A 25,473-nucleotide genomic window follows, 5' to 3' on the forward strand; every position below is an offset into this window, starting at 1 on the left:
CAGTGAGTGCCCAGGGGTGCAGGGAGGACTCTTGAGAGGAGCTGAGGCTGGGTCAGCTGTCTGCTGGGTGTGACGGACACCAGGGCCCTCCCAGGTCTGAGATGGAGGCAGTGGCCCTGCTGGGCCCCATCGGTCTTCTCAACTCCTGCAGTTGGAAAGTTGGAAGCAGTCAGTCGGACTGGGGCTTCCGGCGTCTCCCCAGCCTGAGCCCCCACTGGTCCTGAGCCCCCACGCCCCTCTCTGCCCCTCCAGGGTCCAGGTGGAGTTCTACGTCAATGAGAACACCTTCAAGGAGCGGCTCAAGCTGTTCTTCATCAAAAACCAAAGATCGAGTGAGTGGGGTGCCTGGAGGGCCACTCCCAGGCAGGGAGATGTTGAGGGCGCTGGGAGCAAGGCTGGCAATGGCAAAGGCTGGGGCTGTGAGCTCAGGGAAGAATCCATGCGGTGGAAGCCGCCTGAGTGCTGCAGGGGGATTTGGAAGCAGGGTAGGGGTGGGGGTGCATGGTGAGTGGGGCACTGGGTCGCCCCCTCTTAGCTTCACACTGTCTGAAACCAGGGCCTCTCTAGCGGGACCCATGGGGACACTGCCCTGCCTGCTGGACACCGGGCTGGGTGGGGCAGGACCATCCACAGGTGCCCGCAAGGTCTCCCCTGTGGACACCCCCTGCCTCCCACCCCTCCATACAGCCCCACCCTCCCCAACAGCTCCCTGCCCCGTTCCCAGCCAGAGCTTGGCCTCATGGCCCCTCAAGGGATGCAGGGTGAGGACTTGAGGGTTTTCCCAGGGGCTCCACATTCACCTGCCTGCTCCCCAATCCTCATCCTGACCCCCAAGAAGTGGAGTGGCCTCTAGAAATCCCCTGCATCCCACGTGCTGTAAGGTGGGGCCAGGAACGGAGCCTCTCGGAGGCTGACCCGGGACCACCGGCGCCCAAGCAACGCAGGGCACACAGGGCTCTGGGTGCAGCTGGGTGTGGGACGGGAGCCCAGCTGGGGCCATCCAGAGAGCCCAGCCAGACCCGGGTGCAAGCCCTGCTCCCCGAAGCCCAGGGCTGGGTCAGAGCCCTGAGGCCGCTGCCCTCCCCGCAGGCCTAAGGATCCGGCTGTTCAACTTCTCCCTGAAGCTCCTCACCTGCCTGCTCTACATCGTGCGCGTCCTGCTTGACGACCCGGCCCTGGGCATCGGATGGTGGGCCACCTGCGCGGCTGGGCGAGGGGTCGTGGGTCCCAGGGCTGAGCTTTCCTGCTGGGCCATTACAGAGGCTGATGGCGTCCCTGAGGGAGCTCCTGTGCCCGGGGCCTTGGGGAGTCCTTCCTTCTCCAGAGCCTGTCCCAGGATGGAAAAAGCCAAGGACTCAGTGCCCAGGCTCCCGCAGGCGGCTCAGCGTAGGGAGAAGGGTCCCCGTCGTAGACTTCCAGCTGTGCCCTTAGCTGCTAGTGGACCCCAGAGGTCCACGGAAAGGCCGGAGCATCTAGGAAGCCCTCCCTGCCCCTACAAGTGTCTTCGTGCTCACTTGAGCTTCTGCAGGTCAGGGAAGGGGGCGCCCAGCCCCCCGGGGAAAGCCCTAGCTATTTCTGGGGGTGTCTTCTACCCTCCTGGGTCCCAAGGAGTCCCCTTCCCGGGGCCCATCGTCCTGGGGCCAATGCTCCAGGGACTTCCGGGAGAGGTGCTCCGGCAGCCGTGTGCACCGTCAGGTCCTCACCAGCCTCGCAGCAGCCACCATGAGGGTGCGTGGGAACTTGCTCTCTCTGAGTCCTGTTCCGTCTCCTTCTGCTGTTGCTGCTTCAAGAAGTGGCAGCTCCTGGGACCTACTCTGTGCCCAGGGCGCCTTGGTGACTCCTGCTCCCTCTGTGTGGGTCCCAGGGGACATCAGCAGGGCCCTGCGGCCCTCAGTGCTGGATTGTCCTGAGTCATGTCTTTGGGGACCAGCCCCTAACCCCAGTCCTTTCGCTCTGGCTCCCTGGCACTTGGATGCTGTGCTCTGTGTCCTGTTTCTTCTGTCCCCTCTCCTGCCTCGTTCCCTCGTTCACTCATTCACTTGTTCTGTCCTGCTTCCTGGTTTCCAGAAATCCTTCCTCTGAATGTCCTTCCGAGGATGGCATCTCCAGTCCTTTCCTGTTTTACAGTTTCCCCATCTGCTGGGCCCATTTCTCCCGAGCTCACATTGGGCCCTGATTTTTTCATACCCATAATCTCCTCAAATGTCTGGTGCTGTTTATGCATAAGAGTGCTCAGGCGCCGAGGGGCTCTGCAGCCACATGTGTGGTGTGGTTGACACCATCCAGCCATCAGGGTGAACCCTGCCAGGATGCTGGTCCCCTCTCTGGCTGTGCAGAGCAGGTTCTTCCTTGGAGAGGAAGGCCTGACTGCCGGGAGCCTGGCTTCTGGGGCCTAAAGGTGTGCATGTGAACTTTTGCTCAATCCCCTTTTCACCTGTTACCCCATCACGGGGGGCCTGGCATCCCCAGGCCAGAGACTTACCCTCTCCTAAGAACCAACCTTCTGTCTTTGTCTAGGTTGGAAGAGGGCAGAACCCACTAGGATAGTTTGAGAAGGAGAACTGGGCCCTAACTGACTTTCAGGCTACTTTCCTGGGTCACCCCCCACCCCAAGTCCCAGGGGCCCCGGGGCTTCTGGTTTCACCTCCCCACAGGGCCCAAGTCTGTTATGTTCACTGCCCATGAACATAACATAGGGCAGACAGCGAGGGTACATCCCACATCTGCGGGATTGGGGGTAGCCCCGACTCAACAGCAACACACTGGTTCTGCCTGTGTTGACAACAGGCTCCCAGGGAGGGGCACTACATGGCCAGAGAGAGCACTTGGGAACACTCAGGGCCTCCCCAAGGCCAGAGCTGCCTTGAACAAGGCTGGACAGTGCTCAAGAGACAGGGAGAGGAAGCTCCTATCCCTAGGTGCTCACTCCAAGAGACACGTCCCTAAGCTGCTTCTGAGGACAAGCGACCCCCAAGTCACCTGGAACCAGCTGCTGCGACAGTGACCAGGGCATGGCCAACATGCTAGTTTTGTCCCAGACCATCACCAATGCTCTTGCCCTAGCACAGCATCCAGGATGTGGATGGGGGTGGGAAGATGGGTGGGTGATGGATGGATGGATGGATGGATGGATGGATGGATGGATGGATGGATGGGAGTGGATGGAGGGATGAGTGGATGGTGGAATATAGATAAATGGTCAGTCGATCGACCGATGAATCGTCGTCGATCGATAAGTCGATAATCGATGAAAGATAAATGGGCGTCGATCTCGATCGATCGTCGATCGAAATGCGTCGTCGATAAATGTCGTCGATCGAAAAGATAAATGCGTCAGTAGATAATAATCGATCGTCGATAAATGTCGATCGGTCGAAGATCGTCGTCGGCGTCATCGTCAGTCGAAAAACAATACGTCAGTCGAAAAAGATAAATAAAATCCCGATCAGCGTCATTTCATCGATCGTCGATCGTTCGTCATCATCCGATCATCGATCGATCGCTCATCATCGATCTTCGAAATCGTCGATCGATCATCATCAAAAGATGGATGAGTGATGGATGATAGATGGATGTCCAGATACTTTTGTGGGCATTGAGTTTGCAACAAGCACATTAAAAATCAGGGGAAAGTGGGTCAGTTGAAAGAAAAGACAAAAGGAGCTGGCCTTAGGGCCAGTGAGTCTCTTGTGGTCAGTGGCCTTTGGCATTGGTGATGGTCTGGGACAAAACTAACGTGTTGGCCACGCCCTGGTCACTGTCGCAGCAGCTGGTTCCATGCGGCTTGCGGGTCGCTTGTCCTGAGAAGCAGCTTAGGGATGTGCCTCTTGGAGTCAGCACCTAGGGATAGGAGCTTCCTCTCCCTGTCTCTTGAGCACTGTCCAGCCTTGTTCAAGGCAGCTCTGGCCTTGGGGAGGCCCTGAGTGTTCCCATGTGCTCTCTCTGGCCATGCAGTGCCTCTCCCTGGGAGCCTGTTGTCAACACAGGCAGAACCAGTGTGTTACTGTTGGGTCAGGGCTACCCCCAATCCCGCAGATGTGGGATGTACCCTCGCTGTCTGCCTGCTGGGCTGAGCAGAGGCCACCCCAGCCTTCCTCAGTTAGAGGCCCTGCTCCAGGATCTCTGCAGTGGGTGGGGAGGGGGCAGACTGCCTTGTCTCCCAGATGTGGGAGCTCAGACCCTTCCAGGATGTGGGGGGTAGCCCTGGGTGGGTGAGTAGGAGGCCCCCATGAACCCGAGCCTGTGGCACCCCTCGGGCAGCAAGTCCTTGCAGTGGTGCTGGAGGGGCCGAGGCCAGGCCAGCGCTGTGTCTCTCCACAGCTGGGGCTGCCCAAAGCAGAACTACTCCTTCAATGACTCGTCCTCCGAGATCAACTGGTGAGTCCACACTCCAGCTCCCAATAGCCAGGTGCTCAGAGGCTTGGGACCAGGGTTGGGTGGGATGGCCAGAGGCTCACACTGCCTGGTCCCTGAGGGACAATGCCCAGCCTCAGCCCAGCAGCCACCCAGGTTCCCCAGAACACATGTGCCCTTGGCCCTGGCCATGGTCAATGCTAGGAATGTCTCCTTCAAGAGGAGCAGTTTGAGAATCATGAGTTCCCAGCCAGTTCCACAGCCTCCACACACTCTTCCTGAGCCCAGTGAGAGATGCAGGGAAGCCTATCTCCTGGTAAGTTGGCAGCTTCTCTTCCAGTTCACCGTCTTATGGCCAAGGAAGGCGGCTGCCCTGGGCAGGCAGTGGGAGGTGACCGCAGGGCAGCCGGGGTGCCTGGTCCAGAGGTTAAGACCTGTCTCCAGACCCTGCTAGGCGTGTCCCCAGTACCTGAGCCCCTGTCCACATCAGGCGAGAAACTGAGGCTCAGGGAAACCCAGAGGGCTGTCAGTTAGATAGCCCAACCTCCCTGCTCTTAGGGACATTCATGGGAGCCTGGCTCCAGGGACCCAGGTGAAAAAAACAGGACACTCAGGCTGCTGTTGCCTGTCATTTCCAGAGAGGAGAAGCTTTGCTACCCTTGGCAATGTCATGGGCTGCAGGCCAAGGCTCCATGGGAACTCAGCCATGGGCCCCAGCCTCATAAGCACTTCCTGGGGGGCCAGCCCGCTGCAGTCCTGCTCCCTCCTGTCTCTCCTTTGCTTCCCTTCTCCTTCCCTTCCCTCCTCCTTACGGTCCCCTCTAAAGGCAAGGTAGGCTCCTTTGGTGCAGCCTCAGTGAGTAGCACATACTTGGGGCCAGTGGAGGCCAGTGGTTATGGCCCCAGCCCCAGGGTGGCTGGGGGACACTAGTGGCTGTGGTGCCCTACTGTGCTGCCTCCTTTCTCTCCCCAGGGCTCCCATTCTATGGGTGGAGAGAAAGATGACACTGTGGGCGATCCAGGTGAGTGCCCCACCCTGCCCTCCTCCCCACTGGAGTGGTGCTCAGTAAGCACTGAGGACCAACCCAGGCTCAGTGAGCAGGGGACCTAGACTCAGTGAGCACTGAGGACAGACCCAGGCTCAGCAAATGCTAGGGACAAACCCAGGTTCAATAAACAGGTGACTCTGGCTCAGTGAGCACTGAGGACAAATCCAGGATGGGTAAACAGGGACCCAGGCTCAGTGAGCACTGAGGACAGACCCAGGCTTAGTAAGTAGGGGATCCAGGCTGAGTGAGCACTGAGGACAGACCCAGGCTCAGTAAGCAGGGAAACCAGGCTCAGTGAATGCTGAGGACAAACCCAGGCTCAATAAATAGGGAAACCAGGCTCAGTGAATGCTGAGGACAAACCAAGGCTCAGTAAACAGGTGACTCAGGGTCAGTGAGCACTGAGGACAAACCCAGTATTTACTGACCCAGGCTCAGTAAATGCTGAGGACAAACCCAGGTTCAGTGAGCACCGAGGACAGTCCCAGGCTCAGTAAGCACGGGACCCAGGCTCAGTGAATGCTGAGGACAAAGCCAGGTTCAGTAAACAGGTGACTCTGGCTCAGTGAGCACTGAGGACAAACCAAGCAATTACTGACCCAGGCTCAGTAAATGCTGAGGACAAACCCAGGATCAGTAAACAGGGTACCCAGGTTCAGTAAGCATTGAGGACAGACCCAGGCTCAGTAAGCAGGGAAACCAGACTTTAGTGAATGCTGAGGACAAACCCAGGCTCAGTAAGTAGGGAACCCAGGCTCAGTGAATGCTGAACACAAACCCACGCTCAGTAAGCAGGGGTCCCAGGTTCAGTGAGTGCTGAGGACCAACCCAAGCTCTACTGCTCTCCATACAATTTTCCCAGGGATCCCTGAGGGCTTCAGGACCCCCTCTGTCTGCTTCACTGTCTGAATCTCTCCCTCCGCTGACCCATCTGTGTCCTTGCTGTTTTCCTGGGGTGGAGAGTGCACAGGCCAGGTCCCTGGCTGACTCCTGGGTGGGTGACCTAGTTCATGACTAGGTCCCATGTCTCCATCTGAGACCAGAGAGGGTCTCCCGTGCCCACCCCTATCATATTCCAGAGGGGTCAGTAGATGCCTGTGCTGAGAGGGGGTTCCACTGGGAAAACCAGGTCCACTGAGCCTCCATCTCCATCCCCTCCCCACCAGGGCAGCGGGAATAGCCGCTCTCTGGTGTCTTCCTGAGTCTCCTGCCTCACCCACTGCACCTTCCATCCCACCCTGGGCCTAGAGTGGGCGACCCGGGAGGACCAGGGTTTCAAGACTCCATCTTCCCTTGGCCCTGGTGGGGGTCAGCCAAAGGCCTTGGCAGCTAAGACTGTCCTGACATGGGAGTGAGGGTCAAGGCAGCCCCCCCAGACACACGCCTGGCTTTGTGTGGTACCTGCCCACCGAGGCCTGTGGGATCAGGGCCTACGCCGCAGCCCCGGCCTGCTCCAGAGCTCCTTCCCTTTCCTGACTCCCAGGTCATCGTGGCCATAATAAGCTTCCTGGAGACAATGCTTCTCATCTACCTCAGCTACAAAGTGAGTGCCTGTCCGGGGTGGCGCCTCACAGGGAGTCCCCACCCTGCCCCACCTCCCCTACCTCCCATACGTCCCTCACCTTCCCCCACCTCCCCACCGTCCCCTACCTCCCCCCTTCCCCACCTCCCCCTATTTCCCCACACTTCCCAGCCTCATCCCCCGACCTCCAGGCTCCAGGGATTGGCTCCTCGCCCTCTCCCCATCCTGCCCCTCCCCTGCCGGGCCCCACCCCCACCCTCCATCGCCCCCCCTGACACCCCCCATTTGGCCCCCAGGGCAACATCTGGGAGCAAATCTTCCGCGTGTCCTTCGTCCTGGAGATGATCAACACTCTGCCCTTCATCATCACGGTGGGTGAGCCCCGGCCGCCAGGAGTGTGGCCCCTGGAGCCCCAGCCCTGACCTGTCCCCTTCACAGATCTTCTGGCCGCCGCTGCGGAACCTGTTCATCCCCGTCTTTCTGAACTGCTGGCTGGCCAAGCACGCGCTGGAAAACATGATTGTAAGCCGGGGCGGGGGGTGCAGCTGGGACCTGGGGGGGCCACCCTCAGCCTCACCGGCCCTGGAAGACACTGTGTGACGTAGCCTGCCACGCCCGGCCCTGGCGTGAGCTGTAGAGGACCAGGAGGCCAGGGCAGCACAAACTCTGTTTCTGCTCCTGGAAAACATCCAAGCCAAGCCCCGAATGCCCTCTTTCCAGGAAGAAACTCAATCCCAGAGCTTTTCCTAACCCTGGAAATTAAATGGCTGGCGGGAGGAGGAGGGACAAAGTGAAGAGTGTGACAAACCCAGGCCACGAGGACCAGGGCCACAAACACCAGGCCACACGCAAACCGGGGCCACAGGGCCACAGACAGGCCCTGTGCTAAGTGTCTCAGCAAGGTCTCTGTCGTGGGAATGGCAGCAGCCGGTTCCCTAGGCACCCACCATCTCCAAGCCAGACCCCTTGATTCACAGCCCCCATTCCTGCCCCGGTGGTAAAGCGGCGTTACCATGCTGGGTCCAAGCCGTACACACTAACCAGCCCTCTGACCTGAGACTTAAGCTCATCCCCGGGGACGTAGGCAAGATGGGGACCTGTCCTGAGAGAGGACAGCAGAAGGGGGGCCCAGGTGCAGGCTGCTCCGTGGGCCTCAGCGGAGACGCAGGTGTGGCTGGGTGCAGGCTGCTCCGTAGGCCTCAGCGGAGACGCAGGTGTAGCCGGGTGCAGGCTGCTCCGTGGGCCTCAGCCGAGACACAGGTGTGGCCAGGTACAGGCTGCCTCGTGGGCCTCAGCGGAGACGCAGGTGTGGCCGGGCCATCTGCTTTCCATTGGCCTTCTAGTTTCTATTCATTGGCTCCTGGTGGGGTTCACAGTCCCTGCCTGCTGATGGCCACCGCTCCTTCCACAGAACGACTTCCACCGTGCCATCCTGCGGACGCAGTCGGCCATGTTCAACCAGGTCCTCATCCTCTTCTGCACCCTGCTGTGCCTCGTTTTCACGGGGTGAGTGCCGGCCGTCAGTGCAAGCACCCCAGAACGTTGGGGAGGGCCTGAGAGGCAAGCAGGGCCGGGCTAGGGGATGCAGATGCCTGTATCCAAGCAGTCAGGGGGCAGAAAAGGCCACGGTGCCTGGGCTGCGGGTGTCGGACCACCCAGCTGGGACTGAGGTCAGGAGGCAGCTCCAAGCCCACGTCCCCAGTACACCAGCAGCCCTGCAGCCCAGCTCCTCCAAGGCCAGAGATACCCAGACCTGGCTTCCTGGTCTATGCCGTGGATGTAGAGAAAGGGACTGGTCCCTGGGCCAGGTGGGGGTCTCTTGGCTGAGGCCCAGCTGAAAGCAGGGTTTGGAGGCAGCCGGGGTAAAGGTGGGGACGCCCAGAGCTGCGAGGGCCTCCAGCCCACCCAAGCGTGTCCACTGTGCCCACCTGCCTGTGTTCTGCTGAGGGCTCCACGTTGCTGCTGTCTTGGTTCCCAGCGAGGCCTGGTCGCCACTTCCCGTTCCCAGGCAGGGATGTCAGGCAAGCACTGTGCCCTGGGAGCAGGGAGAGTGCCCTGTGTTTCCCGCCTCCATTCCCTCACTGTCCCTCATGACAGACACAGAGCTCAGTGGGCAGATTGGGGCATCCATGGGGATGGCATCTGGGACCTGGCGGTGACCCCAGCCCTGCCTATTAGACCTCCCAGCCTCGGGCCTGGGTGGCTTGTCTGGCTGTGCCTGGCAGAGGCCTGAGTGTGGTGGGTAAAGGGGCAAGGCTCTGAGATGGGGGTGGAGAGCCAGACCCACCCCCCCTGCGTCACTCAAGGCCACACTGATGACACACCCCTGCATCTCCTGCTCCCAGAGAATTTTCCAGGGGCCTAGGAGAGAGCCATCAGGCAGGCAGGGAGGCTCCGGGGAATTTGCCGTGAACAGAGGCCGCCATGCTGTGGCCGAGGGGTCAGCTGCATTGTCAGCCAGCGTCCGGCAGGAGGCGGCTCTGGCAGAGCCTGGGGGACAGATGGGCAGGGCTGAGGGCCTGACGCCACCCAACTCTCAGGAGGGCGGGGCTCACCCGGTGACCAGGTGATGAACAGCTCAGTCTCCTGGGCAGTGAGGGTCCCGTGGGCAGGCAGAATCTCTGGGGCCACGGCCCTCCAGCTCCTGGACCCCAGGCCGCCCCTAACTGCCCGGGGTTACAGGACCTGTGGCATCCAGCACCTGGAGCGGGCGGGCGAGAACCTGTCCCTCCTGACCTCCTTCTACTTCTGCATCGTCACCTTCTCCACCGTGGGCTACGGCGACGTCACGCCCAAGATCTGGCCGTCGCAGCTGCTGGTGGTCATCATGATCTGCGTGGCCCTCGTGGTGCTCCCACTGCAGGTGGGTCCTCCGGGCACCAGCACTGGGTGGCACCGGCACTGGGTGGCACCAGCAAAGGGACAGGCGGGCGCCAGCAGAGGGAGGGGGCTGCTGGGGCTATGGCACAGTGCAGGGGCCACTCCCAGGCGGGGACAGCGAGGCCAGCCGGGCGGTGCCTGCTCCGTTGCACGCCCCCACTGAGGGTCTGCGGCGGGTCTGGTGGTGCTCGGCGTGGTGGGTGATGATGGAGTCCTGTGAGCCGGCCTTTTCCCTCTAGGGAGATGGTGGGTCTCCAGCGCGAGGGTGACCTGCCCCTCCCAGGCCCCAGGCAGAGTGCAGAGAGGGCTCAGGGTGGACAGCCGGCCCATTTCCCATCCACAGGCAGGTGCAGCAGCAGCTGCCAGGCTCACAAGGAGCACATCCCCTGGGCCACCCCAGCAGCTTCCCTGTCACCACTGCTGAGGCCCACTGCCCACTGAGCAGAGGAGGGGCCAGACCTCAGCGGGAACGGTGGAGGCCTGGAGAGGGCAGCTGCCCAGGGTGTGAGTGCTCGGGCCTGGACTGCCTCTGACACCTCCTCTAGGCACCCCAGCCCACCCTGGAAGGCCCCTGCTATCGGGGAGATGGGAGAGGGAGGGGCCCCCTGTGGGTGGTGGAACATTTTCTAGGAGCCTGGGTGGGAGGAGGAGCCCGAGGAGGTGGCCAGGGCCTTCTGGGAGTCAGACCCCCAGCAGGCTGCGGGTTGCCGGGGAGACAGGGCAGTGGGTCCAGAGAGCCTCTGCCGACCCTGGACTCAGCCCCAGCTCCCTCCCCCTTAGCAGCGGGCATGGCACAGGTGTGGGCCCAGGCCAGGCCTGGCTCTTCCCCTCACTATATCCGAGTCAAAGCTCTGGCACCAGCTGTACGGCCCTCAGCATGGGCCATGTTCTCCACCTCTGCTGGCTTCCTTTCCCCTAACTTCAGATGGGGGCGTGCGCGTCCTTCTACCTGGTTGTCGGCCACTCCACCACCCAGTGCCGCGGGTCCCGTTCCTGTGAGCTGCCCGCTCCCATTTGGTCTGCCCCCCAGTTTCTGCTGATGAGCGAGTCTCTCTGTGTTCTAGAAGAAGCCAGCTGTGTGTGGCTTTCCCATTACTTCCTGCTCCATCGCCGCTCCTGTCACTTTGCTTACAGAATCTTCCATTCACAGATGGTCTTGACTTTTTTTATTTTTTTAATTAGAGATAGGGTCTCACTCTCATTTTGTTGCCCAGGCTGGCCTCGAACTCCTGAGCTCAAGCGATCCTCCCGCCTCAGCCCCAGAAATAGCTGGGATTACAGGCAGCCTGGCTTTGATTCACCCATCTTTCCCCTATGGTTTCTGTTTTCCTGTCTTGACTAAAAAGATCATTTCTTCCCTCGATTATACTCCTGGCTTCCTATTTTCTTCTAAAAGTGTAAAGCTCGCCTCTCACCTGGAGGGTTTCACCCACCCGGAACCACCGTGTGGGGTGGGGATGGAGCTGGGTTCTCCCCTCTGACGCCTGCTCCCCCACACCCTGCACTCTGCTCCTTTCTCTGCACGTTTCATAACCAGGCAAGGGCGGGAGCGAGGGTGGGAGCGAGGTCAGGAGCACGGTGTGGGGGGCACTCCGTGCAGTGACACTGCCTCCCTCCTCGGCCCACTTGCCCCATCCATAAATCTCACCTCAAATTCTCTGCCTTCCCTCTTCGGCCCTCCTGCCCCAATCCATAAATCTCACCTCAAATTCTTTGCCTTCCCTCCTCGGCCTTCCCACCCCAATCCATAAATCTCACCTCAAATTCTTTACCTTAATTACTTTTGCAAAGACCCTTTTGCAAATGGGGTCCCATCCTGAGGTGCAGGGGGACCTGCTTTCAGGGCCACCCTTCACCCTGCTACGGGCCCCCAGCCTCTGTCCCTGGTCCTCCCCGGCCGCTGCACCTGCTGAGGCTGCTGCACCCGGATGCTCTACAGAGGCCTTGGCCAATCCAGTCTCTGAATTCCCCAGAAGCCCTTCCAGAGACATGTGCGAGAGGCCCCTGGGCCAGCTGAGGTCAGAGGATGGGTCAGCAGGGCCAATGCATCCCTTTGCCCCAGCCACATGCAGCTCCACCTTCATGCTCCATCCGGCTCCTCTCCCCACCCCAAACACCCCAGAGTGAAGAGGAGCCCCAGCCTCAGCCAACCCCAGGGTCGCTTTCAAATAAAGCAGGAGCGAAGTGCTGTCTCCTGTGCTTCTCACGAGACCATGGCATCCACGGGTAGGGGCCAAATTGGGATGTGTGGCAGGCCTGTTCCGTGTCCCTCTGCTGTGTCCATAGCCTCCGGGCTGGGGCCACCTTCCCATTCTGCTCCTGAAGCATCAGGGGAGCCCCCACCTCCCCTTATCTCCATTAAGAAGTAAGAGAAGGCCAGGTACAGGGCTAACGCCTGTAACCCCAATACTTTGAAAGGCCAAGGCGGGAGGATCGCTTGAGCCCAGGAATTTGAGACCAGCCTGGGCAACATAGGGAGACTCCCATCTCCCCCAAAAAATATGAAAATTAGCTAGGTGTGGTAGCGTGCACCTGTAGTCCCAGCTACTTGGGAGGCTGAGGCAGGAGAATCACCTGAGCCCTGAGGTCGAGGCTGCAGTGAGCTGTGATCTTGCCATCGCACTCAAGCCTGTGCAACAGAGTGGGACCCTGTTTCAAAAAAAAGAAAGAAAAAGAAAAGCGCGCCGGGCGCGGTGGCTCACGCCTGTAATCCCAGCACTTTGGGAGGCTGAGGCAGGAGAATCGCCTGAGCCCTGAGGTCGAGGCTGCAGTGAGCTGTGATCTTGCCATCGCACTCGAGCCTGTGCAACAGAGTGGGACCCCCCCTTATCTGCCAAAAAATAGGAAAAATTAGCCAGGTGTGATGGCACACACCTGTAGTCCTAGCTCTTCGGGAGGCTGAGGTGGGAGGATCACTTAAACCCAGGAGGCAGAGGTTACAGCGAGCCAAGATCACACTGCTGCACTCCAGCCTGGGTAACAGAGCGAGATGCCATCTCAATGCCATCTCAGAGAAAAAAGAAAACAAGACAAGGTGACTCCAGGTGCACAGAGCCCTGCAGGCATCACACCTGCACTGCTCTTCAGGGAAATTCATGGAACAAATGTGCCGTCGTCACACGAACTGATTGCATCGATGGGTGTGGCCGTGGTGACAAGTGACCGACACCCCAGCAGCCTGCACGCAGAGGCGTCCCTGTAGCTCGGGCTCCGTGTCCGCAGTGGGGTCCTTCAGATCAGCTGCCGCCTGCCTGCCTTGTCTCCTTTCTCCCGTGTGGGGCAGGCAGAGCAGACCCTGAGTGGGACAAGCCCTGAGCAAGGCAGCGAGGAAGGCGGGGGCAGGGCCTGGGGGCTGGCGCACCCTCCGTCCCATCAGCCCTGCCAGGCCTGGTGCTCAGACCTGACCCAGGGTGGGCCTGTGGTGTCCCTGGCAGGGCTGGAGGTGATTGAGACAGTGATGCCACTGGCCCCACTGTCTGAGCCGCTCCCTGCCTCCTCCAAATGACTCTGGAAAGACTGAGCCTCTCCCTGGCGATGGTAAGGGCGGGCTGCGGTGCCCTTGCTCTTGGTCTCCACTGAGCTGAATTCACCAGTAAAAGCCCTTGAAGTAGAGTGATGGCCCCAAGGCACTTGCTTACAAGTGTGCCTTCTGGAACATAGCAACGCCGGCTGGGGTCTCCTGGAAGCATCCCTCCAGGCTGTTTGATCAGCAAGGCAGACAGGTAACCTAAACAGCAGACATGTATCCTCTGCCAGCCCTGGAGGCCAGAATCGAAAGTTGAGGGGTTGGCAGGACTGGCCCTGTCAGGCCACTTTGCGGGAGATTGTCCCACGCCTCTCTCTGGTGCCGCAATCCCTGGGCTCTGTGGTTGGAGAAACCTCAGCCTCTGCCCCGTCTACACTTGGCCTCTTCTCTGTACCTCTCACTGGATTTAGGGCCCACTCTAACCCAGGGTGACCTTATCTTAAATCGTTACATCTGCCGAGACCTATTTCCAAATCAGATCACATGGCGAGATTCTGGGCAGACAGGATTTTTAGGGTCACTACAGAGCTGCTGTCATTAGCTCCTTCATCCTCACGGCAGCCCTGGAGGCAGGTGCCATGCCGCCATCTTGCAGGTGAGGAAGCTGAGGCTCGGGGGTGCCGCGAGCCCTGGGGTGTCTGACAGCAGAGCCCCTGCCAGCACCATCCGCAGGGAAGCCTCTGTTCCAGTCGCCCTGGAGTCTTGAGCACCTCCCAGCTGTGGAAACTGTTTTGTGTGGCAAGGCAGTGAAGCCTCGTCACCAGAACAAAGCAGGCGCTGGATAAGTGCAACGAGATGGTCTCATTTAGACCAGATGATAGCACATCCCCTGTGCAGGCCCACAGTCCATGGGAGCTGCTGCCATGGTTCATTTGTGTTCAATGAAGCCGGGCACTGTGACTCAGCCTGTAATCCCAGCACTTCAGGATGCCAAGGCAGGAGGATCGCTTGAGCCCAGGAGTTCGAGACCAGCCTGGACAATGTAGTGAGACCCCATCTCTACAAAAAATAAAAATAAAACTAGCTGGGCATGGTGGCGACACACCTGTAATCCCAGCTACTCAGGAGGCTGAGGCAGGAGGATGGCTTGAGTCCAGGAGGTCGAGGCTGCAGTGAGCTGTGATCATACCACTGCACTCCAGCCTGGGTGACAGGGCGAGGCTCGGTCTCAAAAAAAAAAAAAAAGAAAAGCCAAAGACTTTCGCCTACAGGCAAGTGGGGCCGGTGTTGAGAGGCCCTGAGGAACTCTGTTTTGGATCTCTCCCCTTTGAGTCTCAACACTGAGACCTTGCATCTGGGGAGCATGAGCCGGGGCAGGTGGCGTCCTCAGACCCGCAGCCTCGAACCCCCCGCCCCCTGGACATGGGCTCCTGACTGTGAGGCCCGTGAGTGCCCGGAAGGCCGGGGTCTGAGGCCTGATATGGCCGCTCTTACCATCAAGAGAGTGATTCCCCAATTCCAGGGGCTAAGCCTCCCCACCCTCAGTTTACTCCACAGTCTCCAGCCACCCCTCCTCCCTTAGTCCCCATACATCCTGCCAGCTGGGCCTATATCCTGCTCTGTGTCATCTGAGGCTATCAGCATCTACAGTTTCCATGTGGGAAAGGCCCCCCTAATGCAGGCATCACCCCCTGGCCGGCCCTCCTCCAGGCCCACAGCAGACAGTCACGTGTCGGGCCCCAGGTGCTTCGCCGGGAGCCCTCACTCCCCGGGCCTGGTCGTTGGTGCTCACCTGGTTCTCACCTGCAGTTCGAGGAGCTCGTCTACCTCTGGATGGAGCGGCAGAAGTCGGGGGGCAACTACAGCCGCCACCGCGCGCAGACAGAGAAGCACGTGGTCCTGTGCGTCAGCTCCCTCAAGATTGACCTCCTCATGGACTTCCTGAACGAGTTCTACGCCCACCCCCGGCTCCAGGTGAGGCCCCTGACCACGGCCCAGCAGACGCCTCCCTCCTGGCCCCCAGAGATGCCATCCTTTCCCCAGGACTGCTTGGCAAGTCCCTCAGTCCTCAGCCTCAGTTTACCCCTTCAGTGAGGATGGCAGTCCACACTCAGGTGGGGGGGCCCTGCGGCGGCCTCTTTTCCCTCCCGCCAGATGCAAGATCACAGTGAGCCCCAGGGCTCAGAGGTGGTGGCACAAACACAGTCCTGAAGGCAGGGCCGCCCGGGTTGGGCAGGGGCTGGCTCAGAGGGTCTGACCCTCTGCCTGGCCGGCAGGACTATTACGTGGTCATCCTGTGCCCCACGGAGATGGATGTCCAGGTACGCAGAGTCCTGCAGATCCCTCTGTGGTCCCAGCGGGTCATCTACCTCCAGGGCTCTGCGCTCAAAGACCAGGACCTCATGCGAGCCAAGTGAGTGCTGGTGGGCAGAGGGGGCGGCATGGGGGCACCTTCCTGAGACAGGTCGGCTGCTCAGGGCTAGGGCATTGGCCACCACTCTCATGGCCAAGGGTCCTGAGTTGGCCTGCCCAGCGAGCTCATCGGAGCAGGGGGTCCCGAGGGTGGGTGCCAGGAGCTCTTGGCCCAATATGAGTTGGTCCAGCTGGAGGTGGACCGTCTGGGGTGAACCATCCAGAGTGGACCATCTCGAGTGGACCATTCAGGGTGGAATGTCCAAAGTGGACTACCTCAGCATCTTCCTGAGACAGCTCAGCTGCTCAGGGCTGAGGCATTGACCATTGCTCTCATGGCCAGTGAGAGCCATTAGAGCATTGTAGACTATCCTCAGGGTGGACCATTTGAAGTGAACCATCCAGGATGGACATCTGGGATGGACCATCTAGGATGAACCCTCCAGTGTAGACCATCTGGGGTGGATCTTCTGGGATGGACCATCTAGGGTGGGTCGTCTGGGCTGGACCATTCAGGGTGGACGTTCTGGGATGGACCATTTAGGTTGGACCATCCGAGGTGGATCGTCTGGGGTGGACTGTCCAGGGTGGACCATTCAGGGTGGATCATCTGGGGTGGACTGTTCAGAGTGGACTATCCAGGATGGACCATCTAGGGTAGACTGTCCAGAGTGGACCATCCAGGGTGGATCATCTGGGGTGGACTGTTCAGAGTGGACTATCCAGGATGGACCATCTAGGGTAGACTGTCCAGGGTGGACCATTCAGAGTGAACCATCTGGGATGGACCATCCAGGGTGGGTCGTCTGGTGTGGACCATTCAGAGTGGACCATTTAGGGTGGAACATCTGGGGTTGACCCTCTGGGGTGGATTGTCTGGAGAAGACCATCTGGGGTAAATTGTCTGGGGTAGATCATCCAGGGTGGACTGTCTGGGGTGGACCCTCTGGGGTGGATTGTCTGGGGTAGACCGTCTGGGGCCTGTTGCAGCTTTTCCAGCTTAGGTCCCAAGCCCAGATGAGCAGGACCCTGCAGCCAGGCCCTTGTCCCTGTACTACCCACTCTGGAGCATCCCGGGCAAGCCCACCCCAGCTGAGTGTCTGTCTCCCTTTTGCAGGGTGAGGGGCAGCTTTTGCGAGCTCCACCTTTCCCTGCTCCAAGTCTAGGGAAATCTTCTTTGTCAAGGTCTAGGGAGGCTCAAAATAGACCAGGGGCGGGAGAGTCGGCTGCTGTGAGTCAAGGCAGGAGAATGGGGGCTGCAGGTGGAGCTTCCTTTTAAAGACAAATTGACAGAGTGACAGGGTAACAAGAGTGTATTGTTACCTGGAACTTTCCACAAATGTGTTGGTGCACTTTCTGGGACACTCCCGGAAACCCCTCCTGGTGACGTTTTCATTCCAGGAGCCTGAATGTGTCCTCAGTGGCATAGTGTGGGTGGTACGCCCAGGGTCTCTCCCCATCGCTCCCCCTCCCCCGCCACGTCCAGAGCCCCAAGCTGGGGCCCATGGTCTATGGAACGCCACCTCTTTTGTGGTCCCGTCCCCAGCACACACAGGCAATGCACCTGCTTGGGCCCAGGGAGTGGGGAGAGGGCAGGGGCGTAGGCCATGCCCAGCCAGGCAGGGATGAGCCCAGGGCTGTGGGTACAGGGCCCGGGGCCCCTGCAGAGCAGGCAGTGGTGCCAGTGATGTGGTGAGGTTCCCTGCCCTGGGGCAGAGGCAACAGTTGCTCAGACAGCATCTCATCAGTTTCTGCAGTTTCCACAGCTGGGCTTTCGGGAGACCCAGGAGGCGCTGGAAGTGACCACCCAGGGTCCCAGACCGTAGACTAGCCAGGCCAGGGAGCGGACAGGGTCTCTGCCCCCAAGTTCCCCCCCCTCCTGCACCCCAGCCCAGCCCTGGGTGAATGTCTAATGGCAACATGCCAGATGGGTACCCTAGAAGCCAGTGCCCAGGTCAGGTTAGCTCCCCTGGTGCCCAGGTCACTGGCACACACTGAGGTGGGATCTCCACTGGGCCTGCTCCTGCCAACCCCGGACCCCTAGCCCCTGCCACCTGGGAGTATGGACAAATCCAGGCAGCAGAGCCCCTCGCACAACCTCCTGATGCCCCTCCTATCTGGTCAGCCTCAGGGACAAGCCGGGAGGTTGCTTCAGAGAACAGGGCCTAGGGGAAGAAGGGTAGGCACTGCCCTAGGAAGCACCGTGGGCTCCCACTCAGGGCCGTGGCCAGAAGAAGCTGTCAGCTGGTGTCTCCAGGACACACCGTCTGCGGCATCTGACCCCCTTGCCCCCACCCGCTGTCAGCCTGCACACGCTCGGGGGACAGGCATGGCTCCTGTGCCTTCTTCTTGAGTGTTGGAGCTTGAAGTCTCCCTAGGGTGTCCAGGAGTCCTGACCCGGCTCAGAGCCTGCCAGGGAGGGGCCAGGGAGTCTGGAGAGGCCCAGGATGCCTGTGGGGGGGGCACAGGGATGCCTGCTGGTGGAGGGCAAACAAGGATGCCTGTCAGGGGCGCTGTCATGTGGGTTGGGGGGGCAGTACAGGGATGCCCACTGAGGGGACACAGTGATGTCTGACCAGCAGAGAGCAGGGGCCTCCTCCTACCTTCCATCCTCCCCACCTTCCATCCTCCCCGTCTTCCATCCAACGGTCCTCCCAACCTCTTCCCAGGGGAGGTCCTCCTCACCTCACCTTCGCACCCCCCCAGCTGCACTGCCCACCTCCCCTGCTCCACCCGCACTCAGGCCCTGGTGCATTGCAGGATGGACAATGGGGAGGCCTGCTTCATTCTCAGCAGCAGGAACGAGGTGGACCGCACGGCTGCGGTGAGTGAGGCTGAGGCCCTGCCCAGGCGGGAAGGACACCGTGGGGCTGGGGAGCGGGGGTCCGCGAGGGAGGAGACCTGCCCCAGGCTGCTGGTGCCGCCCAGCAACCCACAGAGGCCAGCCCGTCTGCACTGACCAACCACTCACCCCACCAGGACCACCAGACCATCCTGCGTGCCTGGGCCGTGAAGGACTTCGCCCCCAACTGCCCCCTCTATGTCCAGATCCTCAAACCTGAAAACAAGTTTCATGTCAAGTTTGCCGGTGCGTCTGGGGCAGGGCGGGTGCGCACGCGGGTGACAGTGCGTCTGGGACAGTTGTGTGTGTGCGCGCGCGGGTGACAGTGCATCTGGGGTAGGTGTGTGTGCGCGCACGGGTGCCAGCGCATCTGGGGCAGGGCACAAGTGCGCGCGGGTGATGGCGCCTCTGGGGCAGGGCGCATGTGTGCGCGTGGGTGAACTGTACGGGGGAGCAGGAGGGGCCGGCCCTGGAGCTCCACACACAAGCACACCAGGAGGTGCTGGAGGGGACAGCAGACCCCCATCCTCACCGCATCCGAGAAGGGACCTAGGGGTTCCGACCTCTTCAGATGAACAGTCTTACGCTGGGGCCCTGGGGTCAGTGAAGGCAGGGTCAGAAGTCAGGTGGGGGCAGGAGCACCATCTGATGAGCACCTCTATGGGCAGGGACCATGCTGGGTGCCCGGGGGACAATGGTCAGGCCCCATGCCAGGTGCACGGGGGACGGGGTCAGGGCCCACATGGAGTGCCCAGAGCACAGGGGCCAGGACCTGCCCAGCCCTGGAGCTCCTCACTGAGCTGGAGAGAAGCATAGGAATGATGGAAGGTCCACCGAGGCTCAGACCGAGGAGGGGGTTGGGGTCCAGAGACTCTGGGGGTGGTGATGCTGGAGCTGGACAGCAGGCACATCGGGAGTCTAGGGGGGCACCAGGCGAGGGTCCGTCTGCACAGCACCTTCAGGAAGTGAGCAGGTGCTGTGGGGAAGGAGAGAGCCGGCAGGGCAGCAGGTGGACCAGCCTACCCCACTGCCCGCAGACCACGTGGTGTGTGAGGAGGAGTGCAAGTATGCCATGCTGGCGCTGAACTGCATCTGCCCGGCCACCTCCACCCTCATCACCCTGCTGGTGCACACGTCCCGCGGCCAGTGAGTGCCCCGTGCCCCGCGGGACCGACCTCCGTGGCCCGGCCGGCGCAGGGAGACAAGGCAGGGCCTGCGTGGGGGCGGGGACGGGCTTCCCGGAGGAGGGGCGTGTGGTGGGCAAAAGTCCTGCACAGGGAGGGGGTCCATGCCAGGGGAAGCGGAGGGGCTACCTGCAAACCCGGCCGGGCAGGAAGGGCAGCCACGGCTGAGGGTGACACTCCCCTGGCCCCGCTCTGGCCCACAGGGAGGGACAGGAGTCCCCGGAGCAGTGGCAGCGCATGTACGGACGCTGCTCGGGCAACGAGGTGTACCACATCCGCATGGGTGACAGCAAGTTCTTCCGCGAGTACGAGGGCAAGAGCTTCACCTACGCGGCCTTCCACGCCCACAAGAAGTAAGGCCGGGCCGTGGCCATAGGGCTGGCACTCCGGGGCTGCTCCGTGCCCTCCGCGCCCACCCAGTCAGGCACAGGAGTGGCCCTGGGGCGGGGCTGCAGAGGGCTCAGGGGCAGGACATCAGGGCATCCTGCCTGGCGAGGGCAGCCGCAGGACTGGGCTCCGGGTCCACGTAAAAACCTGCCACGCGGCTCCTCCCTGAGGCTCATGGGCTGACCCCAGCTCTCTGGTCCCCAACACCTCTGGGACGGGAGGGCTCGGCCAAGGTCCCTGACCCCAGATGGTCCCCAGGAGGAAGACGCGGAGCTCCAGTGGGGACTCTGGTGATTCGCAGGAAGGGCAGGCAGGGGGCGGGATGGGACGGGCGAGCGGCGGGGCCTGAAGTGCTGGTGCCCCCGCCCAGATACGGCGTGTGCCTCATCGGGCTGAAGCGAGAGGACAACAAGAGCATCCTGCTGAACCCGGGGCCCCGGCACATCCTGGCCGCCTCGGACACCTGCTTCTACATCAACATCACCAAGGAGGAGAACTCGGCCTTCATCTTCAAGCAGGAGGAGAAGCGGAAGAAGAGAGCCTTCTCGGGGCAGGGGCTGCACGAGGGTCCAGCCCGCCTGCCTGTGCACAGCATCATCGCCTCCATGGGTGAGCCGGGGCAGGCACGCGGGACTCCCTGGGGCCGCTCCTCTGGTGAGAGACCAGGCGGGACAGGGCAGGTGACCAGGCGGGATAGGTGCGGGAGACCCGGTGGGACGGGGCAGGTGACCAGGCAGGACAGGTGCAGGAGACCAAGTGGGACAGGGCGGGAGATCAGCCAGGCAGGGCAGGAGACCAGGCCAGTGTGGCCTCCAGACCCAGCTCCTCTTGGCCTGTACCTCCAACCTTGGATAAGTGGCGTCTCTCTGGGCCTGTTTTTGAATCTGTCAAACAGGGGCGTCCCCACCTTCCTGTGGCCACCTTTGTGGGCATTACTCACTGTGTCCAAGTGCAGTGGCCCACAGGACTGGTTGGCAGCTCAACTGGAGGCTCCTGGTGGTCCCATCAGCTCAGAGGGTCTGCTTCACATGTGTCCCTCAAACAGTCGGGGACCCTGACGTCCAATGGGGCCAGGAGTTGGCAGGATGAGGTCGTGGTGGCCGAGGGCTTTGGCCTCTCATCGCGCCCTCAGGGATCCTCCCGGGGTGCCGCGTGCCAGACAGGGTCAGGCTACCTCTGAGCAGGTGCAGGCCTGTGGCCCCGAGGGCAGCACCTACAGTGCTGTTGCCACCCCCCCCAGCCAGGCCTTCCTGGGGGACAGTTAGGGAGCAGGTCCAGGCCAGGAAGCCACTCAAGCCACAGACCCACAGCCGGGCCAGGGCATTGTTGCCTCCGTACAGTGGCCCAGGCAGAGGCTGACCCTATGGGGCACCCCTGCACGCCCACCTTGGGGGTTGTTACATGGTGGCTGCTGGGGCACCAGGTGGTTCAGTGCAGTGGGGTACAGTCTCCAAGACCCAGAGGGCCCTGGGGTTTGGAGACGTGCTGATGCAGAGCCTGCTGCCTGCCAGACCCCACAGATTGCTGGCCCCCGTCTACGGCAGCTCACTCGGGGGGCCGGGCCTGGCCACAGGGCACTGGGGAGGCAGGCTGCTACTGCCTAGCCACACCTCCACCTTTACCTGCACGGTGGGCACTCTGCCCCCAGGTGGCTTCCAGGAAACCAGGGTGACTCGGGCAACCCTCACTGCACCCACAGAGGTCCTGGGCCATACCTGGAGGTCCACAACCCCCACCTGGCAGCCTGGGGGTGGTGCAGGAGTGACAGTCTGCTCCCACAGGCACTGAGTGACCCGGCTGCTCCCCACCTGGCCCTGTCCGCCAGGCAGCCTGACCAGCTGCCCGGGCCCCCAAGGCTGGGACCCCGACCCTAGGATCAGCCAACCCCCTCCTCAGGCAGCTGGTACTGAGGCCACAGCAGCTGGCCTGGGTGGTACCGATGGGGCACTGAGGTCCCCTGGGTCTTCGCTCAACATCATCACCCGAGGCCGCTGTCCCCGTTGTATGGAAGGGGAAACTGAGGCATAGAGAGATTGAAGCTCACCAGCTGGAGCACAGGAGCCAGGCCGTGACAGGGTCTCCAGAGATGACTATTTGCCTGAGCTCTGGGAACTCGCCGCCCCTGGAGGGTGGGAGTCGGGCTGCGGCCAAGCACAGGGCTCTCTTCCAGGGACGGTGGCCATGGACCTGCAGGGCACAGAGCACCGGCCCACGCAAAGCGGTGGGGGGGGCGGGGGCAACAAGCTGGCACTGCCCACGGAGAATGGCTCGGGCAGCCGGCGGCCCAGCATCGCGCCCGTCCTGGAGCTGGCCGACAGCTCGGCCCTGCTGCCCTGCGACCTGCTGAGCGACCAGTCAGAAGACGAGGTGACGCCGTCGGACGACGAGGGGCTGTCCGTGGTAGAGTGAGTGCTGCCTTGGAGATGGCTCCCAGTGGGGGGAGGAGCCGCCGTGAGTGCTGGGGAGGGGAGCGTCGGAGCCGCCTCGGTGGTCCCCCGTGCTCTGAACTGCAGCTTCCGGACAGCTCCGTGGAAGTCCTTGTTTGACAAATGGAACCTTCAGGGGATGTGACACAGACATCAGAGCCACAGCACTCTTGTCCCCAGAGAGCACTTAGAGTGTCACTGAGATGGGGGTGTGCTGGGCTGCACCCTTCCCAGTTGGGGCTGGGGGTGCAGAGCTAACTGGGGTGAGGCAGCGCTCACTGGGGCAGGGGCTGTGTGTCAGGCACCGGGTAGCACCATCCTCAGAGAGGGGCCCGTTCCCACCCACCTCACCAGCCCCACAGTGGTCCGGTCACTCTCTGAATCAGGATGGAGCTGGGCAGTGACCCCAGACCATCCACATCCACCCAGTGCCCTAGGTCTCCCTCTGAGCACCACAGAGCACAGAGGGGCACAGCCCGCCTGACCAAGGGTGGGTATCCTCTGAGCAGGGTCCCTGTGCGACCCCTGGGCAAGGCAGCACCCCAGCCTGGAAACCACGGCCCATCCTGAGCTGTCGTCCTGGCCTAGCTTTGGAGCCAAGTCCTCCGGCTTCAAATTATAAGACAGGAGGCCCCACTCTGTTCTCAGCAGCTTCTGCCTCTTGGCCTCAGCCAGGACAGACAAGTGCCCCAACGGCAGGGCCCAAGGGCCCGTCCTCAGCGGGGCTGCCTCACTCTGCCGTGGCCTTCGCCTCTGGGGTTGGGTCAACGCACTGTAATGACAGCCCGTCATTTCCCAGCTGCGGGGAAACAGCCCTGAACCATCACGTGCGTGTGTTGGGTGCTGCTGAGGACGGGTGGTGGCTGACTGGGGACAACAGCCGGGCTGGAAAAGTATGTGGATAAGAGCCCAAGGCCAGAGTGCCTGCCCCACCAGCCTGGGGTGCTGGGGACGTCAGGGAGGCGTGGCAGGCGGGCAGAGCCCTGTGGGTTTGGCCTGTGGCTGCAAAGCCTCGTCTATGTGTTGTGGGTGTGTGTGGTGTGTTTGTGTGTCCGTGTGTATGTTTGTGTGTTGTGTGTGGTGTCTGTGTGTGTCCATGTGTGGTGCATGTTTGTGTGTGTGGTGTGTGTGGTGTGTATGTTGTGTGTCCGTGTGTGTGGTGTGTGGGTGTGTTGTATGTGTGGTGCATGTTGTGTGTGTGGCATGTTGTGTCCGTGCACATGGTGCGCATGTGCATACGTCAGCATGTGTTCATTTCTGTGTGCATGTGTTGTGTGTACGTCCTGGTGTGTCCATTTCCGTGTGCATGTATGTGGCCATGTGTTGTGCGCATGTGTCTGGATGTGTCCATCTCCATGTGTGCACATGTGTGAATGTCTCCACTGTGCGTGTGTGTTGGGTGGAGTCTCACCCCAGACCCTCAGGGAAGGGTGGGACCAGGGTACAGCCTGCCTGGTCCCACCCCAGAGTAGCTGAGGGCTGACCATGCGGGTTCCTGAGCTGACTAGGTGAGGGGCGAGCCCCACCTCCACCCCCTCCCACACCTGGGTGAGGGCAGCAGCAGTGAGGGCCCTGCCCACCCCGCAGTCCCCTCCAGTCCCCCAAGGCCCCGGTAGGGCCAAGTCCATACCTCCCCAGCCCTGGCCTTGCAGCCGCTGCTGACCCGTCAGGCAGGCACGAATACTGAAGGTTTGGCACCTGTGTGGGTGCCCTGGGCACTGCCCTGACTGCCCTGCAGGACACACGGGGTCCTGGGTGCCAAGGCTGGGCAGGCCCCACGACGTGGTGATCACAGGCTCAGCTGGAGGAACATTTGCTGATGCACAGGTGGTTGAGGGAAGAACAGGCCACCTCGGACCAGCTGTGCGTGACCCCGAGCAACGTGGCTGTGGGGGGAGTGGGTACCCTCGAGTCCCCCAGCCCGGGGTGGCGGGGCCCAGAGCAGACCCAGCCACCCGTGTGCAGCTGTGCTGAGGGCTCCTGTCTCCTGCCCCAGGTACGTGAAGGGCTACCCTCCCAACTCGCCCTACATCGGCAGCTCCCCAACCCTGTGCCACCTCCTGCCTGTGAAGGCCCCCTTCTGCTGCCTGCGGCTGGATAAGGTAAGGCTGGCGGCTCTGCCGCACTCTGCGCCCCCAGACGCCAGCACCGGGCCATGCACACCTGCCCTGGTTTCTCTTTGGTCACTTTACATTTCGATATCATTGCAAACTTCTAGCAAAGCTGCAAGAATACTACAAGGGAGAGCCGCAGACCCTTCACCCAGATTCAGCAGACGTTCCCTTCCTGTCCCGTGTGGGCTCTCCCTCTCCCAGTTTCTATGTTAGAAGCCCATGTTTTCTGAACCATTTTGAGAACAGGTTGGAGCCACCACACCCCTTTCCCCTAATACATCCACATGCCTTCCCAAAGATGAAGAACCATCTTGTAACCACAGCTCATTAGGACAGGGACCCTGGCCCGGCATCAGTATCTGATCCATTGTCCGGGTTCAGATTGTGCCGAGGGCCCGACAGCCTTCAGTATCCTGCGTGACAGTGTTTTCCCCGCTGGGAGCCTGTCCTGGCTGTGTCTTAGCACTCCTTTCTCATTACTCTCCGTTAATCTGGAATGTTCCCTGGGGTCTCTTGACCTTAATATTTTTGCAGAGCGGGGACCAGTGACTTGGTGGCAGGTGGGTCTGCTGATGTTTCTTGGTGGTGGGACTCTGCCTGCATGTGGGGCCAGCCCTCCCTGGAAACTCGGGGGTCAATTGTCAGGTCACTGGCGATGTTAACTTGGATCTGGTGGCAAACTGGGGTCAGCAGGTTTCCCCACTGTGAAAATCACTGTTTTCCTTCTGGAGTTAGAGCTTCTCTGTGGGGGACGTGTTGAGATCAGGAAAGCAAACCACTGGACCAAGCGGCTTCCGCATCCATCAGTGGGTTCTTTTTTATTTATTTGTTGTTTGGTT

General features: G+C 61.2%; 1 protein-coding gene across 1 annotated transcript in view; it reads left to right on the top strand.

Annotated features, from left to right (window-relative positions):
• The window catches only part of KCNT1 (potassium sodium-activated channel subfamily T member 1), a 56,341-nt gene that overhangs the window by 12,906 nt on the left and 17,962 nt on the right, over positions 1–25,473 (top strand). The window contains 18 exon segments of the mRNA XM_021927058.2: positions 253–332; positions 1,090–1,189; positions 4,321–4,377; positions 5,326–5,374; positions 6,885–6,944; positions 7,220–7,294; positions 7,362–7,445; positions 8,335–8,429; positions 9,606–9,786; positions 15,079–15,243; positions 15,546–15,682; positions 18,442–18,505; positions 18,661–18,769; positions 19,561–19,669; positions 19,911–20,060; positions 20,465–20,703; positions 22,265–22,499; positions 24,517–24,622. Coding sequence (XP_021782750.2) covers positions 253–332; positions 1,090–1,189; positions 4,321–4,377; positions 5,326–5,374; positions 6,885–6,944; positions 7,220–7,294; positions 7,362–7,445; positions 8,335–8,429; positions 9,606–9,786; positions 15,079–15,243; positions 15,546–15,682; positions 18,442–18,505; positions 18,661–18,769; positions 19,561–19,669; positions 19,911–20,060; positions 20,465–20,703; positions 22,265–22,499; positions 24,517–24,622 — 2,095 coding nt within the window.

The sequence above is a fragment of the Papio anubis genome, chromosome 13 (assembly GCF_008728515.1).
Source record: "Papio anubis isolate 15944 chromosome 13, Panubis1.0, whole genome shotgun sequence".
Classification (NCBI taxonomy): Eukaryota; Metazoa; Chordata; class Mammalia; order Primates; family Cercopithecidae; genus Papio; species Papio anubis.